General features: G+C 45.3%; 4 protein-coding genes across 4 annotated transcripts; 2 read left to right on the plus strand and 2 right to left on the minus strand.

The window, feature by feature from the left end:
- Window positions 1-73: 73 nt before the first annotated feature.
- Window positions 74-2,130, minus strand: N7466_003509 (uncharacterized protein; the record flags this gene model as incomplete). Its single annotated transcript, XM_057162906.1, has 8 exons — window positions 74-141; window positions 195-300; window positions 354-1,194; window positions 1,254-1,374; window positions 1,443-1,540; window positions 1,608-1,690; window positions 1,749-1,885; window positions 1,950-2,130. 8 exons carry the CDS (start codon window positions 2,128-2,130, stop codon window positions 74-76), a joined length of 1,635 nt encoding a protein of 544 aa, XP_057024021.1.
- A 2,403-nt stretch (window positions 2,131-4,533) lies between these two features.
- On the plus strand, window positions 4,534-5,019 carry N7466_003510 (uncharacterized protein; the record flags this gene model as incomplete). Its single annotated transcript, XM_057162907.1, has 3 exons — window positions 4,534-4,560; window positions 4,608-4,688; window positions 4,738-5,019. 3 exons carry the CDS (start codon window positions 4,534-4,536, stop codon window positions 5,017-5,019), a joined length of 390 nt encoding a protein of 129 aa, XP_057024022.1.
- Window positions 5,020-8,349: 3,330 nt separating this feature from the next.
- On the plus strand, window positions 8,350-8,832 carry N7466_003511 (uncharacterized protein; the record flags this gene model as incomplete). Its single annotated transcript, XM_057162908.1, has 2 exons — window positions 8,350-8,436; window positions 8,500-8,832. 2 exons carry the CDS (start codon window positions 8,350-8,352, stop codon window positions 8,830-8,832), a joined length of 420 nt encoding a protein of 139 aa, XP_057024023.1.
- Window positions 8,833-11,279: 2,447 nt separating this feature from the next.
- On the minus strand, window positions 11,280-11,948 carry N7466_003512 (uncharacterized protein; the record flags this gene model as incomplete). Its single annotated transcript, XM_057162909.1, has 1 exon — window positions 11,280-11,948. The coding sequence occupies one exon, from the start codon at window positions 11,946-11,948 to the stop codon at window positions 11,280-11,282; it is 669 nt and encodes a 222-aa protein (XP_057024024.1).
- Window positions 11,949-15,028: the final 3,080 nt, after the last annotated feature.

Consider the following 15,028-nt stretch of genomic DNA (forward strand, 5'->3'; position numbering starts at 1 on the left):
TGGTATCAGGTGTATACAAATATGGACAAAGAAGTAAAAATGTAAAAAATGAAGGTGTGAGTAAAGCTCAGCTTTACAGCTGATGATGCCTAATAAACAGTCCCAAGGCTGAAGCTGCAATGGAGCATCCAAAGGAGACGACTAAAAAAAGTATTAGTATGAACGCGATCTGATAGGAGCGAAAGGAGTCTGACCATAGGTATTCTTAAGACCATAAATATAACATTCCACCACAATCTCGCGAAGGCGACCGGTGAGATGCGCAATATAGTTGGTGTCGGCCATGGCACGTTTGATGACCTATCCCAGTTAGTCAGGATCAACACACATATCATAAAGATTTCAAAACATACCCTCTCCGAGCCAGGACCACGCAGATTAAGACGCAGCTGGCGCTGGAATTCCATGCCCAGCACCGAATTCGAAGTAGTGATACCCGCCGTCATCGCCAAACTGATCAACAACATGTATCCGGCCGTCGCCATAGCCACCTCATCCGGAGGCAATGTCGCAGTCATGGCCACGAATGCAGCCGCAGAGGCCATGCCGGTTCCCACACCACCGGGGATGATGTAAAGCGATTCCCACGGACCCGTGTGTCCGTCCCAGCGCAGATAGAGCAGAACGTAAGTGATGGATGCGACCAGGCCGGAAAGCACAAGGAGAACGCGATACGAGCCCGTCTTTTTGATGAAGACTCCCGCCAGGATTCCTCCGAGGGTGTTACCGACAACTGCAGGGACGAGATGCACACCTGCCGCGGTGGTGGATGCCTTTTGCGTGACTTGGAAGTACAGCGGGACGGAGAATAGCATGCCGAGCTGGGCGGTGATCTGCAGGGTGCTGAGGACGTAGCTCACGGCTACATTGGGTCTGCGGAGGATGCGCAGGTTGAAGATGGGGTCTGTGGCTACGTAGGCCTCGACCAGGACGAAGGCTACGATTAGTAGGACTCCGCCGCTGCCGAGCACGAATGTTAGGCCTGATGCCCAGGGGAAGGCCTTGCCTCCTTGATCGAGCAGACCGATTAGGGAGATTATGCCCGATGCGAGAAGACCCGTTCCTAGGAAGTCGACTTGGCGAAGTTTTGATTTTCCGGTCTCTGGTGTTTCGGGGGTTGACTGGGCCACTTTGAGCTTGATGATCACTAGGACTGCGGCGAGGGCTAAGAAGGGGACTTGGAGGAGGAACAGCCTATACAGAATTATCGCGTTAGAGTGAAGGGGGTTTTGGGGTAGAGGGTTTGCTCGTACCATCGCCATCCAGCTGTATCGCTCAGCCATCCTCCCACTGGACCTCCGAGACTGCGGCCCAGGGTCATGGAAATGTTCACGTAGGCTCTCCATGTCGCGATTTCGCGTTTCGGAACGATATCTTCTTCAAGTCAGAGATATTTTCTATAATTGGGGTCTTGAGGCGACATTCGAGCGATCATGACGTACCCGTGATAATAACAGAGCTGATGGTCATAGTGCCCGCACCTCCCATTCCACTAATGGCGCGTCCCAGAATGACGATCCACATCTGCGAACCAACACCACTGCGATTTATTAGCCACTTTCACTGATTTTCGTGCATCCAACCTCCGGGATCAATGCGTTGCATACCTGATAATACATCCCAGGGCAAATAAAAAGTAGGAGATCAAAAGGAGCGGTTTGCGACCGTAGATATCGCTGAGTTTCCCGTACTAGGCATAGATGCGATCAGCGCCCACTTTTTCTTGCCATTGTCCCTCCCCTACTCACCATGGGCTGTGCGGCGCAAAGACCGAGGGTATAAGCGGTGGATAGCCAGCTCGCATCGCGTAGTCGATCGAATTCCGAGGAGATGTGGCCCGATGCGGCGATGACCAGGGTTGCGTCGGCATTGGAGATGAATTCGCCTGAGTTAGGACGTTAGAACTTATCGCGTGGAGGAATTTGGGGATTCCGTTTTGTTTTTCGTACCGAGTAGCAAGACTGCAATAATTGTTCCGACTCCGACTAGAGGCTTGACTTTGGAATCGGGAGTCGCTGGTGGTGATGGAATCAAGGGGGTTTCCTCATCGTGGATGGTGGTGGTGTTGGTGTTGGTGTTCAGAGTTGCCGGCTCGGCAGTTGCCGTGCCATAGTTCGGGTTGTTGCCCATGATATACTTCCACGTGCGCGCCCCCAATTACGATTGTTTGATGTCGAACAGAGATGGACAGGGGGGAAGAAAGGTGAATACAAGTTCACCTGAGAGTCTGTGAGACTTGAGAAAAGGAGAGAATTGGGGATTCTTCAAAGTCGTGGACCCGACTTGATGTTCGGGTCTTCCGGGACTGGGGTTATGAGCATCGGAGATTTTTAACGAGCCGTAGTGTTGTATGTCCTTAGATGCTAAGAGGCTAAGACCTGTTAGCCGTTGATTTTGATGGTAAATGTCGTGTTTAAACCAATGAGACTGACTGGTGGTGGAAGTGTTCTCATTGTGATTGCAAAGCACGCCATTGGATCCACAGCCATATACTACTTCCACGGTTGTACTCCAGGTTTGACCTTGGATCTTGTTGTATCTTTATTGATCAAAGTATATAGAGGAAGTTTATATTCTCCTTGAAATATAATATTCTATAAACACAGTCATTTCCGAGTGTCAATCTGGTTATTTTCATGTTGTTCTTGAAATCCAATTGATCGCGTGAGACTCATTCTATTCTTTCAATGTTGGATTATGAAGCCATGGGAGCCACCGATGGCATCATCCGATGTTCTCCACCGGATTTCTTAGGGTCCAGACACTACAATGCATTTAGGTATAATATCTGCTACTGTTTTATTCTAATACCAATGCCAGCACGTAGTTCAAGCTCAAATTCACTACCAGTATCTAAATGGCACTTTCATTATTCCCACCTATAACACCAGACAGTTATGGATGATCACAGTATCTTTGTACTACACCACAACGCTAAGTGACGATAAATCGAACGCCCAAGACGGCAACACTCGACGCCAGTTTAAGCGTTCAATTTACCAAAATCTTAGTCATATTTTTATCACGTGATCTAAATCAAGCGTTCTTATCGCCTGGTCCGGGATTGCTCCCGGAGCCCTCCCGGAGTCTTCATAGCTACTCAGGGATCAACTCCACCGTACTCAGGGCGCTCTTGGTAGACGATCAGGCACGTCATCAGCATCTCTCTTCTATACTATTATAGGCCTAGGAGTCAGGCCCAAAACCTATAAATAGGTTAAGCTGGGTTGGGTTGGGCTTGGGCTCTTATAGGCCTTGTGGAGGTCTAGAAGGGGGGCTAGAGGGCCAGAAGGGGGGGGGGGGTCATATTATAATCTATATGCTGGATTATATACTGGGTTGTATGCTAAATTGCTATATTCCTTATATCCTGAATCCTTAGACTTCCTTATATTAATTATTTAAGTCATTCTACAAACTGGCAAGAAAAAGAGGTAGAGATCCAGATTCCAGCTTCCAGAGATAGGCGGATGCTCCGCATCCGCCCTGGATGGCTTGTATATAGTAGATACCTAATAGAAAAGATAGAAACTTTAACTCCCTTCTCTTAGAGTTAAAAGATCCTTTAATAGATTATAATTGATAAAATAGTATAGAAAGAGGCTATTCTATATATATAAAGGAATATCTAAAAATATCTATTATAAGTCTTAGGGAATATAAGTTATTCCTTAGTTAATTCTCACCTGCTTTTAGCTGAAATAAAGTATTAATATCACCTAAAAGATTATTAAGATATTCGGCAGATCTTCTTCCTATACCAGCTTATCCTATACCAGATTACCCTCCTGAATAGTATAAAAAGGCTGGGTATGAAAGCTCTATACCGCTAAGCGCCACCTATGTCGAATCTTCAAAGCTCGATTCTAGGGGCTAGAAATCAAGAACAGGTTTTACGAAGTATGCAACGAATCTTCTAGCCAGCAAGGGCGTCAGGGAAAAAGTTCTGTATGACGACGCTTGGTTTGACGGATGACTCCATGAAAATTAGTCATTATGCGTCATTACGCTATGGAGCCGCATGGGCAGTTGTTACTATTCAATAATAAATACAGTAATGTTCGAAATCAGATTTACCTCCACACTCTCTCGCACTGTTTCCCGGAGCCCCACAAAATTCCAGCCATACCAGATTTGGTCAAGGATGACCCACTACGTTTCTACCAATGTACCTTCAAAATGTCGTCATTAATTACTGTAATACTCATTTCCAAATGATAAGCACTCTGACAAAAGATCTTCATTCTATAGGCTGCTTGGCGTACCACTACACCACTTTGATTACTTCTCGAGCCCTAACACTAGGATTCATTTATCTCCGGAATAGCAATATTCCTGTCTCGGAATGACGACTTGATCTGTACAGCTTTCCAATTGCCCCGCCGATCTCGCTGACTAATCACCGTTGGATCACGCGACAGGACAAATAACGTCATGAATATTTAGTTCGAGAATCCTGAGTATCCCTACTCAGATACAGTCCCCATCTCAGGCTTGAAAAATCATCTGAAAATACAGAACTAATCTCGCAGAATGCAGTCAGGAGAACCAGATCCCGAAGTAGGTCCCACCCTTCCTAGAACAAACGACGCTAATGTTCCTCTCAGCCATTGTCTAAATCCGAGAGCCGTCTTCTCGAAAAGTACGGAAAGCTACCGCTTGGAGGCTCACTGGCTCAAAAGTCTAAAGTAATTATAATACAGTTTCTTATAGCGCGCGCTAACTAACAACCGGCAGGAACGGACATACTTTGACTCTGGCGATTTCGCTCTTTCTACCGCTAATCGCGAAACTGACAACGGTGCTATTCAAACGGGTAGAGCCCATCCTTATAGGGAAAGCATTTCGCATCCCTATGCCTCTATCCCAGCCTCTAGTAACGTTGACGAAAATGCCAACGAAGATATGTATAGAAAAAGTCCGAGTATTAAAAAGAGTCCTCTCCTTCACCAAACAGATATTAAAGATGAACCTACAAACAAGGAGGGACAGGACGATCATTTGTGTCACGAGCATTAAGGCTAAATTGTTGTATTGAAATGGAAAATGAATTACATATCATTCAACAGGATAGCACGAGCAGCACAATATTCAAAGAGGTATAATATACATAATATATTTCCTATTTGTGAGGCTACGGAATACTTTTTGATCTTACGATACCTATATCCTTGAAACAATGGCTTTTTTACGCTGTCTAAGAATCTCATGATTCTCATCCCTCCTTGATATTAGGGTTCGAGGAATAATCAAAGAGCGTAGGTGGTAACACCGGATTCCCGAAGCCATATACAGGTGTGCACATTAGGAGCAAGGTGTAATGCGAACATAAACCTGTCTGTCTGCCCAGCAACGGAGCATGATAAAGATGATATAAGATTGGACCCAAAGTGTCTTCATCTCCGGAGGTTTGTGAACCTGTGGAGGGAATGAACATCATGTCAAAGTAATAGTTCTTTATTTTTGGAAGGCTAAAGACTTTACGATGTATAGCATAATTGGGCGGTTAGATGATGATTTGTGTGCAAAGATTTTTAAGTGGCGGGCGATATCCTACATACAAAACTGGACGATAGATTCTTGCCGATACGGATGGGGGGGCACAGCGCAAAACAACTGTGTCGAACATGCTACTTAAATTCCTATTACCCTTTTCTCTTCCAAAAACTATTGTAGGTGCTGTCCACTGATGATTACCGTAATTTACTATGACTCATCAAGAATACATTGGCAGATGCGATGTGGATCCAAGTCTAGCCTAACCTGGAATAATGTGCTTCAGGTGGAGCTCTGGGAAACAGAGTAAGAGAGAGCGGAGGTAAAGCTGATTTCGAATATCACTGTATCTAGGATTTTTCCGAAACTTCTTCGATTTTTAAGGCTGCTCGCCGAAAATAGCCTCTCATACATGAGTCGCTGTTTCTTGCGCGCCCGCCTTGGTACTCTTGAAGGGGGCCTGTAATCACTTCGAGATGCGTTACTCGGTGCCTACCGCGTTGTCATTCCATAGATCGACCTATTGTATTATCTGTCTCTAGCTCTGCAACTGTCTATAAAAGCCTTGTTTGGGTGACCATATACGTGGCTTAAGGACATTTGGTGTTGGAATAAAGCTTCGGAGAATCTTAGAAGGCCCTTGAAGCGTCATCCCATTTACTTGGCAAGTTTATGATGATTATTCGATGGTCATCAGTCATTCTTTCAGCAGTTGTGATAAGTACACTATACAAGAATTTGGCTAGCGCGCCCGGCAAAAATGGCAATAAGAGTAAAATGGACGTACGGTGTGCATCTCCAGTTCTATTCGTGACCTTGAGAAGCATTTAGCCCATCTTAATACTAGCGATTGAGCCGTGCCCTTGGTCTCCTTTACCTCAAGATTAAGAACCTTGAACACCACGGCGGCATCTAAGAAGTAGCCCTCCTCATAATACAGCATAGATTGGTATATATATTTTCTCTTCTGTTCCGTTGGCTAATATCGAACCAAGGTGTAGCGGTCACATATAAGAAATGCGATGGCGATGGTTTCTCGAAATCCAAAATATAATCGGTTGTCAGATCAACTTGAAGAAAGCAGATATAATGTTGTGTTGCGTTGATTATTACGATGCTATCATAGACGGTCAACCAGAGTGCAAATACCGATATCAATTCAATGTACCTTTGTTCCGAATGGTCATCGGCGATTTTTGACAACCTAGTCGCTAACGCTTCGCAGATCATCTGCGCAAAACAAGTATCTGATATAACCGGCCTACCTTTCTCTAGGGTTTGAAATCGCGCCTTCGCCTCCAGAATTGCAACGTGGTTGTTGACCAGGCTGAAACCACCTGCTGGGTTTTCCCGTCGTAGACAAAGCCTACTATTATCGGTTGTAATTATTACTTGCTCTGTAAGCATAGTAGAAGCAGATATTCTAATCTTGGCGTCTCTACAGTTAACGACAGCGGTGTTTAAGGGGTTCTCTTGAGGCGGAGCAAAATAGAGTATATGTTGGATCACGCACGATGTAAGTCGCAGAGTATCGTCTTCTGGTGTAACTCCCAAACAATGGTCCTTAAGGTCAAAGTAGCCCAGCGAGGAAGTTTGAGAGCCATCGTAGGAATCATCATGCGCTGGACTACTTGAGCCAACTCGAATACCTCCGGAATTAACAAAGTCTCCCTGACAAGTATATCGTCGCGGTCGCTTTGTCGGCCTTATTTTATTGCTGTCACCAGGCGGATTTTCGGATGCCTTATTAAGGCCATAGACGCCTCGACGCTCCGAGTTGCCCTTAAATGTAGCCAACGCCGCCTAAACTTGAGCTAACGATATGCTACAAGTGGCCATCCGCACAAGAAAGTGCTTGCTTTGAGACATGAGGGAAAAGTCGGGCCCCCGTAGAAATGATTTGATCTCAGTAGATGCTGACTGTAAATCACATGATAAGCTAAAGTGTGACAGTATGGGAAGCAAGTTAGGCTGGGGGCCTCGCCGAATTACACGACAAGCGAAGAGATGATCTCGCCCCCAAGAACTGGCAGCTTCATCTAAATCCAGGAATTGTTGACCGTTTTCTGCATTGTAATGACTCTAGGTAGACTCAGAGTTGACACTGTTGAAATAAGATGTTGATGACATTTTATGTACGAAGTTGTGCGTCGATTCTCCTCAGAATCCTGGAGAATATTATCTCTAAGGCGGTCAGAAAACGCACTTGGTGGTCGGGGGTTTGCCGCTCACAAAAGATTGACTAATATGTTTATGGTTAAAGCTCTGCTTTGTTAGGCTTGAGGTAAGCTCATAATGAGTTTAAATAGTATGATAACCTCCCTCTATGATATTGTGTGTAACTACCTTTGGTACTTGAGAAACCTATTATAATAGACCTCATATCATCTCAGGCTGTTAGGGTGTTGATTCGGAGATATTAACACTACCTACTTCTGTTCACCCGCAAAGGTCCCAAGAAGATAAGAAAAGGGATGGAGAGGATTATTCCTAAGAATCAAAAGATTTTTATGCTATTGCTACAAATCTCTTGGCGGATAAGAAGTGCTAGTGTCTTATCAAGATTCTAGTAGGCGGAGCGCACATCTTTACCACCCCTAGGTATGACTCTCCAGAAGGGCTACTTACAAAGCGGCTAACCAACTCTGAATAGAAAAGGACCTTTTTTTTACTTCCAATCTTGCCCTATCCATCACCTATCCATCACCTAGACTACCTCATCTTCCACTGTTGTGAACCCTTTTTTCCCAGATCCTCAACCCCGTTAGTAGGTTATATCTACTACACGAAGATCGGACGAGATCGCACGTGATATTAAAAGCATTTGAGAGTCACAAATACAGCCCCAACAGAATGGAGCGAAGATCCATATTTTTTGTGCCATCTATTGGCACTCGCACAGCTTCAGGAGCAGATGTCGCCATCGGCATCACCGAAGGTGTTCACATTTACAGTTCGTCCTCGCAGACTGGCTTCTATTCCAACTCACTAACTCTCTTCTAGTCACGCCTACTCATCATGAATGTACTCGATTCAGAGTATATTTTCCTTTACGAAGCTCAATTTTCTCGCGAGCTTCTAGATGGGCTACGAGATCTGAAAATTGCCATTTACCCCATAACCTGGCCCACAATACGACGGAAAAGAATTCCCTTCCAACCATACAGCACCTTTCCCTCTCGACTTATGGCTGAACTGGTCGCCTACTGTGAGCCCTGCTCGCCCCGCCAAAAGAGACCACGCGAACAAGAAAAAGAGGGAGCCTTGAAAAGAAGACGCATAAACTCAATCCCCTCATTGGTGGAAAAAGTAGGCGATTGCCAATCAATGAAGTAATGCGCCAATATCTCTATATGGGCGCATTTTAAATACATTGGACCAGTCTAAACTCCACTCACGCCATGCTCTCACAAATAGCCAATCGACAAATAACCCTCTGTGTGAATGCCACCACATTTTGCCACGACGTATTTTCCAATAATACTCTGGTCTTTGGCGCCCGACCAGGAACTTCTTTTGGAACATCGTGTTGAGCAAGTTAGCAAGCTACTGGAAATACCATCGCGACTTTCGGGCTGGAGCATCCCATTGCCAATCAAATTGGCAGCCTTGTTTAAAGGACCTTCGAACTCATGAAAGGTGGGGCTTTAAGGCCAGGAAACCTTTTACCAAAGTGGCACATGTGCATACAGCACAGACCTGGAGACAAAATACCAAACGCAATCGGGTCCTCAATATTAGACTCAGGATGTGAATGGAATTTTCTTCACTGAATCAGATGCAGCGCGTCACATTCTACACAAAACGGACATCATCTGAGTCAACCTTCTTTCATCTTCATAACAGTGAGGGTGGAAAAGAATCGGCAAAAAATATCGCATTTGCGCCTAGTCGTATCTTTTATTGCGGATTCGACCACGACGATGGAGAGATAGTCGTGTTTATGGCTTGCCTTGTCAGCCGCACAAGCCCAGGGTCACGGTTGGAAACCTCAAGATCTTTCAAAATTTACTTCCGGAGGGAGCGCTTCTGTCAAACTTCTCAACTTTCGAATCTATACCGTGGATTGGGTATGTATAAAGAGATAGGGGCTATAGGTTGAGCCTAGCAACAAGCACTAAATCATACGGCTCGTACTTCCACAAAATCAGAATCGTGTCACGCTCCAACCTTGATCTCAGACGGAGAAGCGGCTGCTAGCAATATTCGGAGCCGGTGTCAGCCGATTTCATGGATTGCTATGTTTTTGAATACCGCTTTTTGTTGATGGCCACCATCCATGATGGTTTTTAGTGATGAGGTCAATGATCCGCGGAGTCCTTTCCCATGTTCAAGTCCTCGATTGTCGCACAAGGAAATATTCAGTGCAGAATTATGTCGTTGCATGCCTCCAGACCCTGAAAAGTCCACTTTGACTTGACAATGATGGTGAAAGGCTGCCTGCCCATGCCGGACACTCGGCGGGGGTCCAGTTTCAAAAGAAATTAGATCGAGTGAGACAAATTGGGAGGTTCCTTCTCCAGTCAAAGTCGTGGTGTACACACTCGACATATTCGAGGAATAAAAATTCTGTCGAGCTGTCACCGTGAGCTTTCATCCTTCGCTTTAAATGTTGGCAAGATGGTGTGGAATACATCATCCCAAATAACGAGAGTTTTTGCTCTAATGAAAGGCCCGAGCGCGGGTGTACCATTGCCTCACCGTTCGTGATCAGCCTTTATGATGAATCCTAATTGACTCGTAGATCTCAGCGGTTAGTGTACTAAGCCCCCTCCCCTATCCCTAAAAACAAAGAGATGCACCCCATATGTCTCAAGCCCCAAAAGTCAGCGGTGTACAAGTTTCGAATAGAGATAGCATATACGCAGGTCTTGTCAAGTATTTGGTGCATAAATTTATCATCGCTGTCTTGTGGGCGTATTATTGGACCAAAGCACCCTCTAGTAGATGAAGGTGCGTTTATGACACCCAAATTGGTGTCGCTACAGCATTGAGTGCAGTTTTCACCCACTTGAAATGTACTTATTATCTAAAATACTGGCAGCTACTGTGAGAATTTCTTTCTTGCAAACGATTGTCAAGTCAAAGTCAAGACATGATTTTGAGAAAGAATTTTGCCTCTATCTGGTCCGGCTAATCAAATGGGCGCAGGCGGCATTGTTGGGCGGGGTAATTTTACTGCGTGCGACACATGACGCTAGAGTATCTGGTGCTAAGCGCCATCACCTCTAGCAGAGCATCTCGCTTGTACTAAGGCCTCTTCCACTTAGGTGTACGTGAAATTTCAGATAGACTTTTGATTCCAGGTTAAAAAGGTTAGTAATCTATATACTACCTATTTATATAAGGATGTGGTACCTGTTCGAGCTATACTATATGTCTACCCTAGATAATGTGGATTGAGAGAAAAGGCGTTCAATTCTGCTGCTCCCTGCCCCAAGTTCAGAGCGCTTATTCAACCTGTGACTTTTTCGGATGTCTGATGAGGATTTGACCGGCCGACGAGAGCTTTTCGGATGGTCTTCTTTACTTGAGAGGCTATCGCTTATTCTGGAACGAATGATGGAATGGCGCTGCTTTACTGCCGACGGGCTCCGTTTGGGAAAGTAGCGAAAGATAGAGTCCCACCCCAGCTTTTGGTCATCCCTCAGTTCTGACAGCAGATGATCATCTTTGGCCTCCCACTTCTTTTTTGTCGCTAAGTAACGTCGCCTTGTTGTGGATATGTTCTTCTCAGTCTCATTCATTAACAAATTACTTGTTGCAATAATACCGTATGAGTATTAGAGAAATTTGATTGCGTTCTGAACCACGACGAGACTTTCCTTGTAGATATCGCCATCGACCAAATCATCCGAGAATTGAGCTTCAGCGCTGGCCAAACTGTAGAATTGCTTCAGGTATCGTATTGAGTCCCTTATGCTGGATTGCTTGTGTGAATGACTTTCTTCATCTTGTAATGGGCGTTCATCTTTTGGACTGCGTCTTCTTGTCGTCGCAATTTCCGAATCTGCAGTGTTCAAATAGCCGGTCTGGGGTCGTTTTCGTGGAGAACATGGTCCCTCTAGGGTTCGCTTCTTGCCTCTTACACTAGACTGCACATGCTCATTTTCGCGTTCTTCTTCGGCTGGATCGTCCTGAAAGACATCGAAGACCCTTGACGTCCCAGGCCCATCCAGACCAGTTACAGAAGAGCTACTGCTACCTCGAGAGGAAGGATAGAGTGCGACCTCCTCGGGGTAATCAGGATGATTGGAGGAGGTAGCTGCGGCTGATATATCACGAGCAGACGCTTCGAGTATCGTCTCCGGGGCAGATTGGCCATTTTGCGACTCTAAGCTGATTGTATTAGGTCGGCTCAAGTGAAAATCGGATGCTGAAATAATCATACGTACCAAAATTCCCCATTTCATCCCCGTCATATGATCCGCTTTTCCATAGCACATAGCCATTTGCCTCACAGCTTTCTACGTGAGTAATGGATTGTCCTGACACTCCAGAAGAGTCATGTTGAGGACTATTATCCGAAAATTCTCTCAAGATTCCTATGGTCGGTTGCCAAAAATTTTGATGATTTAGCGTCACCATTTTGACAGGAGATTTGAACGATTTGATGAAGTAGCTGTTCAACCGGGGAACTAGGGGCGCGAGGATGTAGATTGTAAATGAAGATGGGATTCCATAAATTTGGAAAGGAATACCCCTGGCTTCTTATAACTATTTGTACCGTCGTGCTTTTCAAGGTCCAAATCCCAATGAAGCGATGTCATCAAAGAATCGGCCTCTGCACGAGTTGTAAGTGGCTACAGCTGAGGTCGAGAATCCAGACAACAGATCCCTGAATTTAATCCACTGCAAGCTGTCGTAACCAATTGAGTGCCGCGCTTGCCTGGGCTATACCAGCAAAAGGGGGTGCTTCTGGGAACTCACGCCTGAAAAGATCGCGTGATTAACGATTGGACAGTAAGTAGAATTTGATAGGCCATGAGTGTTTTCCAAGCTTCTTCATTGTGAGTGGATAACGGCCTAGGGCCAAGGAACTTGTGCTAGGCTAAAGGAATGGGTACTGTTCCTGGGGCTGAACCAATCCATAGGATAGAGCCAAAGACAGCAACCAAATTCCCTTTTTTACACGTCAAGAAACGCATACATGTCCATGTAGAAAAGTTCTTCGGAGAGTGTATTGTAGGATTTCGTTTCTGCGACGATATGGAGGATTATGGTCAATAAGCGATTAAGTCGAGTGAGCAAGCGCTGGAGAACGTCTACCGCGCACAATTAGGTCATATATTTTCTTGGGCTCCTAGGAGCGACCGCAGGCAACAAAGTGCTTATCATCGGAGGAAGTGAAACAAAAAAAGAAGCGTGTTGTGGGCCAGCCGGAGCATCCAGGGTGGGGGATCAGGGTGCTCAGGGAGCAGCTCCGGGAGTGCTCCGGGAGTACTCAGGGTCGCTCAGGGATGCTCAGGGTCGCTCAGGGAGCAGCTCAGGGCGGCGGGGGAACTAACTCAGGTTGGCTCCGGGAGCCGATCGCTTCCCGAGGCGGCAGTGTTACCGTCACCTTTACTACACATAGTACTAGTAGGCAGTGATTGTGTTTCCATATTCATTGTCAATTAGTTCCTGCACCACCATAAGCCATTAAAACTCACTGGTTAGTATACTATAAATTTGATTATCGGAATATCAGAAGTCCATATCAATTTTTCCTACTCAAAAGAATTAAAAATGGTAGAGTGGAGGAGGTTGAATATAAAATGGAAAATTTCTATATCTAAATAAATCTAAGGTAACGCGCACGAGATTTATCGGACCAATACCTATTTGTCCCACTTTGCATAGAATCTTTCACCACCACTCTAAAATGTATTTCAAAAGCTCCAAATTGGACAGACCTCTCTAAGTTAACTGGTAAAAAACCATAATCAATTTAACCTTGGAATAAAAACAATGGTTTATTGGTGGGATTCATATATAAAAGTCAGTATTCAGTGCCACATGCAATTGCCGCATATATTATGTATAAAAAACGAACTTATGCATTGACTTTGAAATCCCTCCGCTGCGGAGTTCCCTTCAAATCTGGAATGCTTCATGAATTATATCTATTACAGACTATCAATGAATCAATATCTATATCTGATGTCCTCTTAGTCAATAATCTTTTGTTTAAATTGAACATTTTTGACCCACTAAGCAATTATGTAAAGAGAGGAATTCGGCCGTGGCATCGCCTTTGATATATTTTGATATACGTCTTGCCCCACCGAGGGCTGGCAAGAAGCACCCTCAGCGTTCATCAGTGCATCCCGGTCTGCCAGCATCCGCTTTGTTCCAGATGTTTTCCATTTTTATCATGCCTTGCAGACATGGTGCTGTCTTCAGTGTAGTTCAGTGATACCTTACTTGAGCCGGAGCTCTTTGCCAAGATGATAAAGATTAGCCCACACGACGAGCTGCTTTTCAATGGCAGTCCAATCCACATCCGTACTGTCAAGCCGCTTCAAATTTTGGTCGGATCGCGTTAGGATCGATCGTTGACAGAGTCACAGAGACCACAACGGTCATATTGCCTTGTCTCACCCGCCGATCATGAGCAATTTTGCCGCGGAGAATTCTATCCGCTCCAGCTTGGATTTGCGGCCAATGGAAGCTTGGTATTTGAACTAGGTTCTGCGCAGTGTCTTTGACTACAACCCGACGATTGAGTGACTCTCCACCAGTTGACTCAATTGGGTAATCAAATGTTGGATATAGCCTGGTCGCTATTTACCTAATGCCCCCTTTTTAAACTCCAATATTTATTAAAACTCCTCAAACGCACATATACATACAATGATTGAGTTGGGTCTGAGGAGGAACGAACGCATCGCCTCTTGGATTTAAGCGCCTAAATCACATGATAGTGAGGCTGAGCAGTGAGGGGAAATGGTCTTTTATTTTCTGGGAGTGAAAACATCTGCTCAGCCCACATCTGCCCAGAGACATATCAAATTATATCGCAAACACACTATGACTTCCAACGTATCTTTTGGCCAGATAAACTCTGGGACCCAAGTAGGAATCAACCATGGTACAATGACTACAATCCATCAGGCGATTCAGGCCCCAGGTAAGTTTCACAACATTGAAGGTCTCTGCACCCAGCCAGGAGTCTAGGACTGATCGCCTCTATTGGCTCAGAGCGACCGGAAACTCCACCTCCTCCTCTCTCAAACGTCCCGTTCCGCCGCGACCCGGATTTTATTGATCGTGTATCACTTCTGGAGCAAATAGAAGAAAAGGGCTCTACGCAAGGTGCTCGGATAGCACTGGTCGGCCTGGGCGGTGTAGGGTGAGTTCAAATGACGGTCAAGGGACGCACATCTCACTAATTTTCATATAAGAAAGTCACAACTTGCCATAGAGTATTGCCATCGAGTTCGAGTTCGATCACCCGACACATGGGTTTTCTGGATTCATGCAAGCAATGCAACTCGCTTTGAGCAGAGTTGCCGAGAGATTGCTGACCGAGCTAAGATACCAGGCCGCC

The sequence above is a fragment of the Penicillium verhagenii genome, assembly GCF_028828195.1.
Source record: "Penicillium verhagenii strain IBT 33310 chromosome Unknown utg000004l_segment0_segment0, whole genome shotgun sequence".
Classification (NCBI taxonomy): Eukaryota; Fungi; Ascomycota; class Eurotiomycetes; order Eurotiales; family Aspergillaceae; genus Penicillium; species Penicillium verhagenii.